Here is a 15,731-nt window from a genome sequence, read left to right on the forward strand (position 1 = left end):
CATGTGACATTGTAATGAGAGATTACAGGGGCCTAATGGTTTTGAGAAAGCAACATTTGGGGGAGTTCAAGAATGACTCAGGCAGGGTATAGCATGTTTAATGATCCTGAGAGAAGACATGGCTTGGTGTTCTAAGGAAACAAAAAGATCTATATAGTTGGGATTTAAAAGTAAAAAATGACAGTAGTATATCATGAGGCTTCTTGGATAAGCACTGTCCCAGTTGTGGAGAATCTGACAAATATCATAAAGATTTTGAACTTTATCCTATAGTTGGCACAAAGTTACTGAGCATTTTGGGTGTGGAGTTGGAAGTGGCATGATGAATTTCTGCTATAAAATGTCACTCTTGCTTATTAAAACTTTGGATAAAGGAGTGGCAGTGGGAATGGAATCAAGTAGATTCCTGAAGGCCCAGAGGAGAAAACTTTGTTTTTGTTGGATGTAGAGAATGAGAGAGTGAGGTATGAAAGAAGAACCCCAGTTTCTGAATTGGACAACTGTGATGGTATCTTTTTGATAAGATGGAGAATATTAGAAAAGGAGAAATTGGAGGGAAGGGAGATTCCAATTTAGACTTCTGTTGCTTTTGAGGTGTATGTGAGAAATTCAAAAGCACATACCAGTAATATTGCAGAAATAGGCTGCAGACTCAGAATTTAATTTTTGTATTATTTATTTACTTTTAATGTGAACAGGTAGAAGAACTGGACAACACCCATATATCACACACATACTGGACTAAATCCCCAGTCTTTTTGGTTCTTTGAGGTTATGGATATTCTTTAATGCACCCTCATTTAAAGAATCTATTTAGGAGAACTGTCTTTCTTTGTGGTCAGGAATCCTTTCATCTTAAAACTTTCTCTCTCTCTCTCTCTCTCTCTCTCTCTCTCTCTCTCTCCTCTCTCTGTCTCATATTGCCATCATGGATTTCTAATGATACGGAAGAGAGGTTTATGTCACAGGGTGGGGATAGCTGTAGATAGGGGACACGGTGTAGATGACGAGCATTATATTAGGTTACATTAGGACAGCAGAACTTTAGACAGAGGTAGCTTGTGTTAGAGGAAACTGTGGAAATGATTAACTTGTGACTTAGGAGTCATTTGTAGCCTCAGAACTTTGGGAATCTTATGTCCTCAACTCTCCACATTTTTCATTCTTTAGCTTAAATCCCGATTTCTCGATAGAGAAATTCCTTGCCATGTACAATAAAATTATTTTCCCCAGCTATCATTTACTTTTTAATTTTATGTTTTCTTTTGTACAAAGTTTTAACTATGATGTCAAAGCTATCAGTATTTTTTTGCCATTTCCTATATGTTTAGATTTCTCAACTCAATTTGGATAAATATACACATACATTTCCTTTTAAGTTCTTGTATAATTTATATTTATGTTTTCAATTTGTGTAGAATTTATTTTAGAGTATAGCTTTAAATAACACCCTAGCTTAATTTTTTCCCAAACACTCAATTTTTAAAGCAAGATTAGTTAACCACCGTATTCCATGGTTTTGTATCCACTTTACCATATACTAAGTTTTTATGTTAAAATGTGTTTCTGTATTTTAATATGCTACCATAATTATTCATATATAGTTTATAATGTTGGAAATTCTTATCCTTCCTCGCTTCCTACCAACCCGCCCCCTGCCATATTTTAGCTTGTTCTTTTTTTTTAATACAATAAAATTATGAGTCTATGTAGAATAATTATATTCTTGGTGTCTAGAGATAAGTTATTCTTTAAACAAACAGTAGATTTTCATTTTACTTACACACTTCTAATTTGAGAATTCTGTACTAAAATATTAAACACATCTACACACAGTAAATCAGTTGCTGTCAAAGATTTATTGAAGAAAAGTCAGCAAAGTGAAAACAGAATCATTTCGAAAGTCTGTGTCAGAAAAGAATGAAGATATATGTCCTTGAATTACTAACCAAAAGCTTAAGAAGAGTGCGATATCAGTGCTTAAGACCTGAAAAAAATTGACAAAAATTCAGGAAAGAAATTTTAAAGAAAGAAAATTAAATCCATTTATATATTTACATACAATATTGTTTTTAACAAATGTACGTATTAGTAAAATATCATTTGCCTTAGTTTTCATGCAAGAAAATCCTCGAAATCTATAACATTTTCTGTATTTCTTACTTGTGGGTGAAAAACAATTACTGAAGAGCCTTAGTTCTTATATGAATGAGCACTGAAGTTGTATTTTTTAATAAGTGAGAAACATTGGTGGCATATTAATAAAAAATGTGTTTAAGCATTTTAGATCTTTTAATACTATAATGACTTGCTGAGATGTGTTATTAATTCAATTCTTTTTATCTCTTTAATACACACTAAACTATGCACTTTATCATTAATTAAAATGACATATATTAATAAGTGTAGCAGAAAGTGATACTTCTTCATTACCCTTTCTTCTTGTTCCTGAAGGCTGGGATTAAATATTTTATATTAAAATAATTAATTACTGGACAACTCAGTTAAACTTTGTGATACTAGGGGAACTCATACTGCTGACTTTTATAAGTTTCCATAAATATATTTGCATAAATATATTCATGACCTTTATTTCTAAGCATCTGAATTTTCTAAGTCTAATACTTGCCTTAAATGTCCACATTCTTCCTTTTGTTAGTTTTTTGCTTGCTGGACAAACTTCTTAGGTATTAAAACTAGCTGTCTAGACTACTGCACAGTCCTATATGGCACCCGTTTTGTTACTTTCAAATCAGAAACTCATCTGGTTCTTCTTTTAGTAGTTTAAAGACACCCATTTCAGTTGTAAATGTGTCTTCCTTGTGGTTTGCTGTGTCTAGATCAGATGTAGTTCTGGAAAGTTCCTCAGTGTCTTTAGGTACAGATTCCTTTCTATTTTCAGACAAATCTTCTGTTGTTGCAGTAGATGAATCTTCCATGAGGCTCATAGCTACCGATTTAGGGACAACAAAGTCATATCTGGATTCAGCAGCAGTGAGCAAAATGGGATGGTTCTCTGTTTCATTGGCAGTCTCTCTCTCCATCCAAACACTGACTCCATCCATGGACTCTTCATCGGTTAGCAGAACATCTTCTTGATTATCTTTATCTCTTTCGACAGCAGTAGTAAGTTCAAACACTGTGATGAAGTTTTCTTCATCAGAGTCAGTTAGTTTAGACATAGCATTAGGGTTATCCTCTGGAGGAATTAAGTCAATTTCAGTTATTTTCTCTTCTGTAAGGGCAGTTATGTCTGGTGGAGTAGTGCAGTGTTTTTCATTAGCTGGAGAGATTTCAGCAGTAGAGGAGTCAGTGATCTGGACAACCTCTTCAGTAGTGACATTGGATTGAACTGAGGAAATAGAATCGTTAACATTAGGTTCATCCTTCTTGGCTAGAAGGGCAGGAGTGTCAGTAATGCTGGCAATGTTTTTCTTTGGTGTGCCAGAGACTTCAGAAGTTATTAAGACATCTTTATCTTCTGGGTCAATGGTATCCAAGAGAATATCTTCTTTAGCCATGTTAGTGGAAAAATCTATTAAAGAAACAGTAGCGACTGGTGATGAAATATTACCAATTTTCACTGGAATGATATTTTTCATAATAGAGTCATTAGCCATGGAATTTGTAGTGCCTGTCGGCGTGGTAATGTCTTTCTCCAGATGGGTTGATGACTTGATATGGGACTCCACATCCTCTTCTGATTTCAGTTTTTCCTTTGGAGATGTAAGCTTGCTGCCTGTAGTTGTTGAAAAATCATTTTCTAGCATATAGTCATTTACTGAAGAAATGTGGTCTCCTTCTGAAGTAATAGTTGTTTCTGTTCTAGGAATAGTGCTTTCAGTCCCAAAGAGAGTTGTTGCATCAGTTGTTGTTTTATTATTCTCTGTTTGAGGATGAGAATAAATTTTTGGCAAACCATCTTCAGCCATGGGACAAAGTGGCACCATACACATTCACAGGTCTTTCTCTGGGCCCAGTGGTTTCCCTAGGCAGGAGAGTGACGTTCATTATAGTGATGAAGCATTGGTCATCATGGTGATTGTTGCATCAACAACAGAGCCGAAGACACTGGCTTTCCTTAGAGGTTGTTTCTGTGCTTTGATTGGGTACCTAGTTGGAGGAGTATTGATATTAGATGAAAAGGCAATAGAGTCCTTAAGCAATCAATGTTCATAGCCGCATATTTCAATTGCAAAGAACTTGAGAGTTTCTATACTTCTGTTTCAGGAAAGAAGGCACTTATTGCAGGGTCAGTTATGGCCCTCATATTTGCTTGTTGTTGGTAGACTCCCCAGGCATATCCTTTGGAGTAATTGTTTCTATCTGTGACTGAGAAATATTAGCCCCCAAAGACGTGTTTACTTCAACCTCCTTGATAGCTTGTGGTATAATATAAATTACTTAAAACCTAGATAATATTTTTTGTCTCAAAAAATGAATTCATGTGTAACATTTGTGCTTTCCGAAGTTTGAAATTCAGTATCTGTTGCTGAGAATTTCCTTCTACCATGAAAATGATCTCCATATAAGATGAAGACTTTCATCAGTAGGAGTAATGGTAATTACCTCTGTGAACAAGTTTGTATGTTAAAGCTTGAATAAGCTGCTTCAGGGACACTCTTGTAATTCTTACTGACTGATTTATTATTGGCAGTGACATTTTTATTCACAAGATAAGGTTTTAGGTCAGCATATTTTGGATACTTTGTTTCTACCTGAATAACTGAATCATTTTTCTATTATTATGTTTATATCTGTAAGGTGATTTCCTTTAAATTTAATAGCTATGTCTTTTACTGTAGAAGCTTCAGTTATTTTGTATGTGTGTATGTAATAAAAATTTGGTTTACTGTATTCATTAGTAAAAAGAGTAAAAAATTCACAATTATTTTCTTGGATTCTAAGTTTTGATTATCAGAAGCATCAATATAAAATATTTTTGTTCTTGGTGACAACAGTAGCAGATGTGTTAGGTTTGACATTGGCTATATTGTCGAAAGAACCAGTAGAATAAGCTTGGAAAACAGTATAGACCAAGGGGAGAGGCTTTGGGACCTTTTGACTTTCGTATTTTACCCTTCTGAGATAACATCTTCCTTGAAGTAAGATGAGACTGTAGATACAGGCTCTGATGCTGCTAATGTTAACACTATTGGTAATACAGGCTTATACTTTTCACATGTCTGGGGGCTACAATTCCTTTAGTAGGAGCATTAGAAGTTAGGATGAGAATTTCAGGCAGTTCCATAGACATAAGACTTAGCAACATGACACTCTGATTATGGAAGTCTGTAATGATCAGTTTTATTTTTGTTCTTCGTGGAGCTACTAGGAGCATTTGGCATATTGGCAGCCATCTTTTTCAAAGTATAGAAAAAAGTAAGAGTTGTGTTGATTGACCCTTCTGTGTTTTCATTCACATTGGAGATGTCATCACTGGGAAAATGAGTTAAAGAAAAATTACTAAACCTTAAATTAGGTACTGAATCATACCTGTTACATCTTCAGGAAAATTAGGTAAACTAGATATAGTAGTGTCTGCTCTCCTGGGTGTAAATGTCTTATAAATGGTAGGCGATATGTTTTTCTTGAGGCAACTATTAGTGTTTTTTGAAGCACGGTTAGTAGTATAGGTTGTGAATGTTCTGTTGTCAACTATGCATTTTGTGTCTGAAAAAAATAATAAAGGATACTCAATTATTTTCCGTGTCAAGGCCCTCAGAGATAATTGTGGTGTCTTCATCACTATTTATGGTGCTTTTTCTTACAGGTGTTTTGTCAGAAAAACTAGAAAGAAAATTCTTACTTGCATCATCTAGCAAGTAAGTTGTGGGTCTATGAGCTTGGGTATTCACTCACAGCTTGGGCGTTGAATCCACAGTGTAGGGTATTGAGAGCAATGGCGTAAGTGTCAGAATTCTTGTTTTACTGTCTAGGAATCATAGTTCGGCAATTTTCTTTAGCTTTAAACTCTGGGGGTACTGTTTTAGATAGACCATTTGAAGCAGAACTGTGGTATATGGTGCATGAGACATGTGTTTTGAAGGCATATATGAATGCACTCAATTTTAAAGGTAATTATTTCCTCTAATATCTAATTAAAAAGCATGCTTGTCTGAGACATATTCAGAACCACTATCATCAGACATAATAATTATATGGTCTACATATGCTGGAGGGATTTTACCTGCAGATTTTACCCTTTTTGAAATGTCTTCTATAAAATAAATGATTTCATATTCAACGGCTCTCTCTCTCTCTCTCTCTCTCTCTCTCTCCTCTCTCTCTCTCTCTCTCTCCATCTCTCTCTCTCTGTTAAATCTTTGTGCTCACATATATTCTTTTTAAAAGTACTTACCATGCATGTTTCTGAGGTAATGTTAATAGGTGCAATGATAACTTTATCAGATAGAATAATTATTTTCTTATAATATTATAATGAATCTTCTTATGGTATCTTTTCCCATAAGTAACAGGAACAAGCTCTAAATATTTGGATGTTCCCATGGATGTTGTGAAATCAGAAGGAGGAAAAGTTGACCTCTACTGTAGTCCATATAAACCAGTTAGAGTATGTTCAGCACACCTTCCTATATTAGTGACTTCATCATAAGAGGCAGGCCTAAATTATTCTTAAAGAGTTAAAGTGGAATCAGATGAAAACATTGCTTTTAAAATGAGAGGTATTTGAAGTTTGGAGGAAGTAACATCAAATTTATCAGTGAAAGAATCATTCATATTTTGTCACCCTTGGAGAAAGAAGAGGACTCAGTTGTGATGAGAGGATTTTCCTCATAGCTGAGATGAAAACTGACATGTTTGTAAAATTACTTAATTTCAGTTTAGCAGCTGGATCTTCTCTTGTAGACACTATTTTGAGACTTTTTTCTGGAAGAAGAGGTTTTCATTATTGCTCTTGGAGATTTGGCATACATTTTGTCAGTCTTACTTATGTAATTGTCAGGAATATATGCAGAGAGAAAAATAACTTCACCATCTGTAGTACTATCTGAAAAAGTAGTCAATGTAGTTAGAGAACATTCCAGGCCAATGGGTAGGAATGAATGTCAGCTTGAGTTATAATGATCTGTCTCTCTAAAACATCACCTCTATTACTGGCATAAGTATATTCAGTTGCCCTCTCTAACACTTCTGATCTACCTATTAAAGATTCAAGCAGAGCTCTCTCTCCCTAGGCCAGAGGCTTCAGGAGTTTCAATTAAGAGATTAGGAATGAGCATGGCAGATGTTAACAGAGATGAGAATAAGCTAGATTTAACATTATCTTCTCCAAGTAACATAACTACCTTCAGTGGAAAGAACAATGGAAACACCCACAGTGCTGGCTGCCTTATGCATAGGTGAGGAGAAGATTGAAGCTTTGTTGTTTGCTTCCTCAGTAATTTTACTGATAAAGAAAAGATCATCATTAAGAATGACATAGAATTCAGCCAAAAGAATAATATTGTTCTGTGAATGGGGCATATCTGCCAAGTTTGTTTTATATGTTTATTTGCATTGAATCTCCTTGATATGGTGGTTTTTGCTTTATCTGGGGCAATGTTATTATAAAAAGCAGATGAGACATCTTTCCTGTTGAATCCGTCTTTATAGTCTATAGGATTAGTCATCACAGCAGCATCAATGGAATATGTTGTGAATATCTTTCCTGTTTTTGTCATTAATTCTGGGTCTGGAACAAATGGATACTCTCTATTCTTTTGCCTTTAGGGAGAATGGTGATGATATTGTTTTGAATTAGAGAATAACTTTTCATAATTGTCTCATCTAGAAACTCAGGTAAAAAAAAATCCAACTTGAATCAGTTATAAAATAAATCATGGATCTGGGAGCCTTAGTGTTAATTGATAGTAGAACTTTCGAGAATAGTAACGTCATAGTTAGAATTATGGTTTTCCTCTTTGGGAACAAAGCTTTAGTGTTTTTTGATAGTTTTGAGACCAATTGAGGATCCTAGGGATAAATGTTCTGAGACTGTAACATTGGCATAGGGTACATGATACTCATACAATGGAATCATTAGTAAGTGCGATCTTTCCTATAACGGGACTATTTCCTTCCTTCACCAGCTCAAAAACATTGTTCTGCAATATATTTAAGGGCACTGTCAAGAGGATTAATAATAACTATACCCTCATTATTTGGAATATTTTTACCTGACAAAAGGGTATCATGTACCTCTTCTGAAATGTCTTCTGTAAAAAGAACTACTTCAGTGGATATATCTTTATAGACATCTTGTCTCCAAATTTATTCTTACTAATAGTATTTTTCATGTCTTTCATTGAAATAATGATAGTAGGTGAAATAATGGCTTTGCCAGATGGAGTATTTCTTTCTTCAGGTGGAATAATATTATTAGCCTTTGTTGTGATGTCTTTTTCCACTTTGATTACTGAATCAAGTCCAGAATACTTAGATTAATTTATAAATGTTGTGAAATCAAAAGGAAGAAAAGGTTCTTTCCATGGTGATAGGTCATATGTCCCAGTGAAAGTGTTTGCAATGGTTCATTTTCCAGTAGTGACATCAAGAGAAGAGTTTTGATAATTAGACCTAGATGGTTCTGGAAGACAATGTGGAATTAACTGCTAATATTCATTTTAAATCAGGGGGTGTTTTAAGTTTAGTAAAAGTGACACAAAATTTAATTGTGAAAGAATTATCTTTTAATATACTTGTATATTTTGGAAAAAATTGCCTGTTTCAGAAATATGGACTTCTTCCACATTGTTGTCACTCTTGCACAGAGTATTAGGTTCAGATACTGAAGAAAAATTTTTCTCCAAAGTTGGACTGAGAATGGTTTTATTTATAATGCAACTTATATCAAATTTAGTAGCTAAATCTTGATCAGAAAAATTAGCTATTTTTCTTTCTTCATAGAGTCTATGTTGAGAAACTTTTGTGGGAGAATAGTCTTTCATGATTGCTCTCTAAGATTCAGAATATATTTCATCTACATCAATTTTAGAAATGTCAGTAGTTTCTCTGCTTACTGAAGGCAATAAATCAAACTCATTATTTGTGGGATTCCCTGAAAAAGAAGTGGAATCAATGGGAAGTTTAGATAAAGTCAAGGAGTAAGGCTTGAAGTCAGTTTTATTTTTAGTGGGACCATTACCATCATTAATAAAATTGGGTATTAAATCATTGTCTCGAACATGTTTGACCATGAAATTGAAGAATTAGCCAAGGAGTTATTTGCCACTGGGTCAGAGATTTCAAGGTTTTTAGGTAAGGCATTAAGAATAAACACAGACGTTTCTGGGATTTGTAAAGCTATGAATTCACTAGACCTGATATTGTCTTCTAGAAGCATAGAATCGCCTCCTTCATAATGACTCTTAATGGAGAGAGTAGTAATATAATCCATAGTTCATAAATGAGGAAAAGAGTGAAGCTCTGTTATTTAAAATTTTAATATCTCCATTGATAAAAATATTTACCAGAACATTGAACTCAGCCAAAGAAATAATGCTGTCCTATGAGTGTTGTGTTTCTGTTGTATTAGTTTTACTTTTAACATTGCCCACTCTGGATAATAGATCTTGTTTCATGTTGGGCATGAGTATTATAAATAACAGATAAATGACTTTTCTGTATAATTGATTTTTATTTTTTAATGGAGAGATGATCACAGTGGGATCAATTGGTTCATCTGGGAACATCCCTCTGATATGATTACTATTATTTCTGAGTATGGAACAAAGGTATATTCCATCTTTTTGTCTGCAAGGAGAATGATGATAGTGTCATCATCCCTTAGAGTATCCCTTTTCAGAGTTGTTTCACCTAGAAACTTATGACACTTCTCACCTGTGTGAATTAGGGGATGAGTCATGAATCTGAGAGCCTTGGAATTCAAATTGTCAGTAGAACTTTTGGGAACAATAGTAGCAAGATCAAAACTGGTGAGTTTCTCTCTAAATATAAAATTTTCCAATGTTTGTTTAGTTTTGATCTCAGTCAGGGCTTGTTGAGATAAATGTTCAGAAGTATCAGAGCTAGAGTAGACTGGGTAAGCCTCAACTATTTGGGGATCATAATTATGAATAATTTTCTTAATAATTGTGTTTTCTTCCTGTATTTCAAGGACATATTCCTTTGTGACACACTCAAGAGCTCTGTCATCAAAGTGCAGGGCTTATTATTTGTAATATTTTCCAAATAATTATTTAGAATATTTTCACCATCTAAAGTAATGTCTGAAATGTTTTCTGTAACTATAACTACTTCATATTTAGTGATTATAACTTTCCCTACAAAATTTCTGTACTCAAATTTTTTATCAAAAAGATCATTTAACATGTCATTGGTACTTGGTGAAATGATAGCTTTGTGAAATGGAGTATTTGTTTCCTCAAATGAAATATTATTAGCCTTTGTTATAGTATTTTTTTTCATTTTGACAACAGAATTGAGTTCAGAATATTTAGACAAACTCACAGAGGTTGTGAAATCAGAAATATAAAAAGAATGATTTCCATGGTAGTTCATATAGGTTCCAGTGGGAGCATTATGAAGCAAACCTGCTATGCCTCATCATCATCGAAAGGAGCACAGTTTTTATTGTTAGGCTTTAAATCTTTTCCAGAGACATGGTGGAATCAGCTGAAAAGTTTCTTTTTAAATTGTGAAAGCATGAAATTTAGCAGAAATATTTAATTTATCAACTAAAGAATTATCTTTCAATGTCCTTGAATCCCCTAATACAAAATTGCCTGCTTCAGAAATACTGAGTTCTTCCTCCTTGTTATTGCTCTTAGAGAGAGCACAGGGCTCAGCGATTGAGAGAAGTTTGAATAAATACTGTTGCATTTATAATATTACCTAAATCAAATTTAGCAGCTGTGTCTTCCTCAGTAGGGAGTTTAAAAAGTTTCTTTATTTCAGAAGAAAAAGGGTTTCTTTGTCTAGGTGAAAGAACTTTCATTATTGTGCCCAGAGGTTGAACATTTGTCTTACTTTTAGAAATGTTTATAATTTCTCTCTCTCTCTCAGTAGATGCTGATCAGCCTCATCATCTGTGGAATTGCTCATAAAAGTTATTGAATTAATAGGAGGAATAATGAAGCACAAAGAGTGGAGCTGAAGGTCTGTTGCAATTTGATTTTCCAAAATATGTTCCATAAATGAGATCAAGGTATTTATTTAGTCACTGTCTCTAATACTACCAACACTGACTTTGAGAAGTCAATCAGGAAGTTGTCACTATGAGGACAGACTCCTCAGTTAGGACTTTAGGAATGAGAATGACACTTTCAGTTAGTAGAAATGGGAATTCTCTAGACATAACATTTTCATTAGGTTGTGTAAAATCACCTGCTTTACAACTGTGCAGCCATAGTGTGAGCTGTCTACATAGGTGACGTTGGAGCCCTGTTTTTTGTATTCTCAGAATCTTTAACAAAGGGAAATTCATTATCAGGATTGACACTGAGTATACCTGAAGGAGCAGTGGCATCCTGTGAATGGTAACTCTTTGCCTTGAAAGTTTGTCAATCATATTTTGACTTGGTTGAAATAGTGGGTTCTCACTGATTATAAAGAGCAGTGAATGTGACATGTTTCCTATAGAGCTGACCTTTGCTTATTATTGGAGTTACACTTACGGTGAGATCAGTTATTTCATCTGGGAACATCCTGCTTTCTCCCACAGTTTCCATTGATTCTAACTCTGGAGAATTTATGTGCTCCATTTGCCTTCTGGTAGAATGGTGATGAGGTCATTTCCACTTAGGGTGCTTCTTTCCAGAGCTAAATCATCTGGAAACTTGGGGGAGTTTTTTCTATGTGCAAGTTAGGGAGTGAGTCATGGTTCTAGGTGACTTACTTTTGATCTTGGCAGTATAATATTTGAGAAAGAAGCTATCTTTGTCAGAATTCTCAGGATTTTCATTCAATAGACAATTAGTGACATGTGCTGTGGGGAAGGGAACATGAGATCCAAATACGCAGAGCCCTTGAACGAAGATAGGTGTTTTTGCTCTGGGGCTTTTTCTTTCTTCAACACAGAGGGTATTTTCTCCTGATATATATTTAAGAGTACTGTCATAAAGCCCAATAGTCATTAGATTCATATTATTTGGATTGCTTTCCCCTGCCAGAAAAATCATATCTGACTCTGCTAAAAAGTTCTTTGCAAAAGGAATTACTTCATATTGAGTTACATTATCTCTTTCTGTAGAATCTCTATATCATTTTCCATTTATAATAGTCTTCATGTCATCAATAAAAATAATAGTTTCAGGTAAAATAATTTCTTTGTTAGGTAGGACAATTATATCATTAGATATAATAGACTTGTCAGTCATTTTTATGTTGCTCTTTTTCATAATGAATGCTGGTTCAAGTTAAGAATTATTGATTTTAATAAAATCAGTAACAAAATCAGTAGAGGAAGAATTGGTTTCAAGGGTAAATGATATAATTTATTAAAAGAGTTTGTGATAGACCTAAGTTATCATTATCAAGAGAAAATGAGGCCATAGACCTGGCCTTTGTCAACTTTGTTGTGCTAATTGTGGACTCAGGGTGAAATATATCTTTTAAGGTTCCAGATACTTTCTGTTCAGCAGAAGCAACATCAGAATAAAAGTATTAATGTTCGCTGAATTTGCCTCTCTTAAGCTCCTTGGAATTTTGGCTTTAGAAATATGATTCTTCCTCTCTCTATAACAGCCTTATCTTTACTGAGAAATACATTAATTAGCCTCAGTTGCTGAGGTAGAGATTTCTTTTGCAGATGGATTTATAACTGCTTTATTTACATGGTGACTTAGAGCATGGTGAGAAGTTTTGTTCATCTGCCCTATTTCGTAGATTAGATTGAAGGGCTATATTAGCTGCAAAGGCCATAGTGTCAATTCTTTCATTAATGCCCCTATTTTCAGTGGTAGATATGGCAGTAGCTACGTCTATAGGATTCTCTGAAAAAGTAACAAGACTCTTCCAGAGGAACAGAGGAAACCACAGAGAAGGGCTGAGGGTCACTTTGCACCTGGGTGAATTTTCAGTTTTGGTCAACAATAGAAGAGTGTTCATCAAAAGGCTTCAATACCTCTAAGGTCACTGATTTATTACGTAAAGATTCACTATTTTCACTAAAAGCAACTGAAGTTCTAAATTTTTTTCTGATTGGGAATTACTAGAGATTTTAATTTTATGAACAAGATACCATCTACCTTAGGCATGGTGGAATATCCATTTTTATTGCTCTTCTTAGAGTCAAAGGCAGAGGCACTAAGTGAAATGGTGGTGGCATTTGTTGGCATTAACAAGATTAAGAGAAGCTATTGTAGCTGTTATGATTATACTCAGTAATTTTGCACATTTGGAAGTTTGATAGACAAAGAAATGGCTAATGAAGAAGAATGACTCCTTATATAAAGTAAAGTTTATAGTGGATAAAAGAAGATGCTATTTTTCAGGTAAAGGAAGATCTTCCACCTGCACATAATTTCAAGTACTTTGATTCAGGAGACAGAAGCTTTGAAAAGAATGGATTTGTAGCTGTTGATACTACAGTTGGTCAGCTGTGGTTTTGGTTGTTCCTTTGGATCTGATGGAGCTATGTACATCAAAGTTAAGAGATTAATGTTTAGCTGCCAATTTGTTGCTTTTAGAAACATTATCACTTGCAATAGAAATAATATAAATGTGATCCCTTACTTTTTCTTCTTTAAGTATATCTTTTTACTCTGTCATAATTTCTATGTATTTTAGGGGATCTGCTACATTGTTCAATGCTATATCTTCCTCAAAAGAGTTTTCAGATTCATATCTTGGGATATAGAACATGATGTTTACATCTTGGGAAGCAGTGATGATAGCTACAGTCAAGGGTGCTGGGATAGACTTACTATGAAAAGTTTTTGGTAGTATAATATCGCCAACCATTAAATATTTTTATAGGGTTTTTTGCTTGAGGAGAGGCAACAAACTTCAGATGAGATCAGGTATGTTCAGGGTGGTATGGCCATAGACTAGAGTTCAAAAAGGTAGAGGAATCAGCTTTCTATAGAGTGCCATCATCTCTAGACAGATTGGGGTTGTCTCTGGAAATGGTAAAGTCATCTCCTAGTTTATTAGGTTTATTGTTAGAAGTATTAACTTCATTCATGGTCTGAATTCCTTTCCTTCTTGGTGAGATGGCAACTACCGAAGCCAAGTCTGTTACAACTTCAATGTTTTTATCTACCTAGGAAAAATCATCAGCTACAGTAGTAATGCCAAGAGGGATGCTGGTTATTGGTTATTTCAATCCAAGCCATTTTGTCTTCATTGGCCCATCTCTTAACATTGCTTGAAGTGATAACAGCAGGGGTTTGACAGCCATCTTTGTAATCAGTAAGGTATACATTGTCCACTGTGGAGAATGATTGGTTATATTTCATGATACACTGAGCAAAATTTGGGTTCTCTTTGGTAATAATAGGTGGATTACCAGTGATCACATTGTAGTATAAATTAGGGAGTATAGGGTAATCCATTCTTCCAGTTCAGAGGATAGAATCACTAGACGGAAGGAATTCAGGGCTATCTGCTGCTTCCACGCCGTTTCACAGTTGCATTTTTGACCAAACCATTAACTATTATTTTGGTAACCATTATCTTAAAATGTACTTTATTTGCAGGTTTAGTGACATCATATAGAACATCAACATTTTCTTTCCCAGAAGTGGTAAGGTCTTTGTCACTTATTGTTATTTCAGCATTAAGTATAATACCATTTGATTGAAAAAGAGACTTTGTTCTCCATGTCAGAAGCAGAATTGTGTAACTTTCTAGAATGTCCGTGACATCAATTTTTGTTGTATTGTCTTCTTTCATAAGGGTTGTGGTACCAATAAAGGATAACTCTCTGTTTCTCCTTCTTCCTCATGAGTAGTGGTATAAGTTCCAAGTAGGTTTGCATTTTATATGGCAATGGTACTCTCCTCTGCAGAGGCATCAAACTCATTCTTAGTGCTTTGGATATATGCAGCAGGATTAGGGGCAAAGAGTGGTTTCGATTTTACAGTAAATGGGAAGAGGGTTCAAGATTCTGAGTTGCTTTGGAGTCTGTTTGGAAGTGGGGAATAGCAATGGAATCTGACTTATACTGGTGGGTGGTCATGGATACAGATGCAAAGATGATTTTTTTCCCCAGAAATAGTCATTCAGCTCTGTGTTCTGCAGTTGAGTGCAAATGTGGAAATTTTGGTACTTATAGCAGAAATGTCTTGCATAACATCAGATGAAGGTAAAGCATGCTCTTTGGATCTTTTGCTGGACTAGGGTTGTCTGCTGTGGCCTTGGCATAAGCAAATCCAACTCAAGGATGGTTAGCATGAAGGGTTACTTGGTGCATAATCCCCCAGTTGAAGAAGTTATATATGCTAGCTTGAAGAGTCTCTGAGCAATTTCTTTATCAATAGACTCAGAATAGCTATTTAAATCATCTGTAGGTATAGAAATTTCTTTTATTCTTAGGATGGGAAAGAGATGTCTTGCTGTTTGGCTGTCCGATGAGGACAAAGATGAATCAGCAGACAAATGTTGATTTGTCCGACTATATTTTCTGACTCCCATTATACCGAAGGGAAAGAAGTACAACATTTTTGTGAGGTTCCCCCTGTAAATTATATTTCATTAAAAACCTAAAATCAATAATCACTAGAATCTTTGTCTCGTCTTGCTATTCCTTGAAACTAAGGTGCAAG

The 15,731-nt window shown here is 34.7% G+C and overlaps 1 protein-coding gene across 1 annotated transcript; it reads right to left on the bottom strand.

Moving 5' to 3' along the window:
- Positions 1–2,747: 2,747 nt before the first annotated feature.
- Positions 2,748–3,950, bottom strand: CABS1 (calcium binding protein, spermatid associated 1). The gene has a single exon (XM_016123363.2). It carries the CDS (start codon positions 3,948–3,950, stop codon positions 2,748–2,750), a length of 1,203 nt encoding a protein of 400 aa, XP_015978849.2.
- Positions 3,951–15,731: the final 11,781 nt, after the last annotated feature.

Source organism: Rousettus aegyptiacus, unplaced genomic scaffold (genome assembly GCF_014176215.1).
Source record: "Rousettus aegyptiacus isolate mRouAeg1 unplaced genomic scaffold, mRouAeg1.p scaffold_m13_p_10, whole genome shotgun sequence".
NCBI classification, from domain to species: domain Eukaryota; kingdom Metazoa; phylum Chordata; class Mammalia; order Chiroptera; family Pteropodidae; genus Rousettus; species Rousettus aegyptiacus.

What these genes read in the sequence shown, in the direction of transcription:
- CABS1 (XM_016123363.2), bottom strand. Translation starts at nt 3,950, where the DNA reads ATGGTGCCACTTTGTCCCATGGCTGAAGATGGTTTGCCAAAAATTTAT.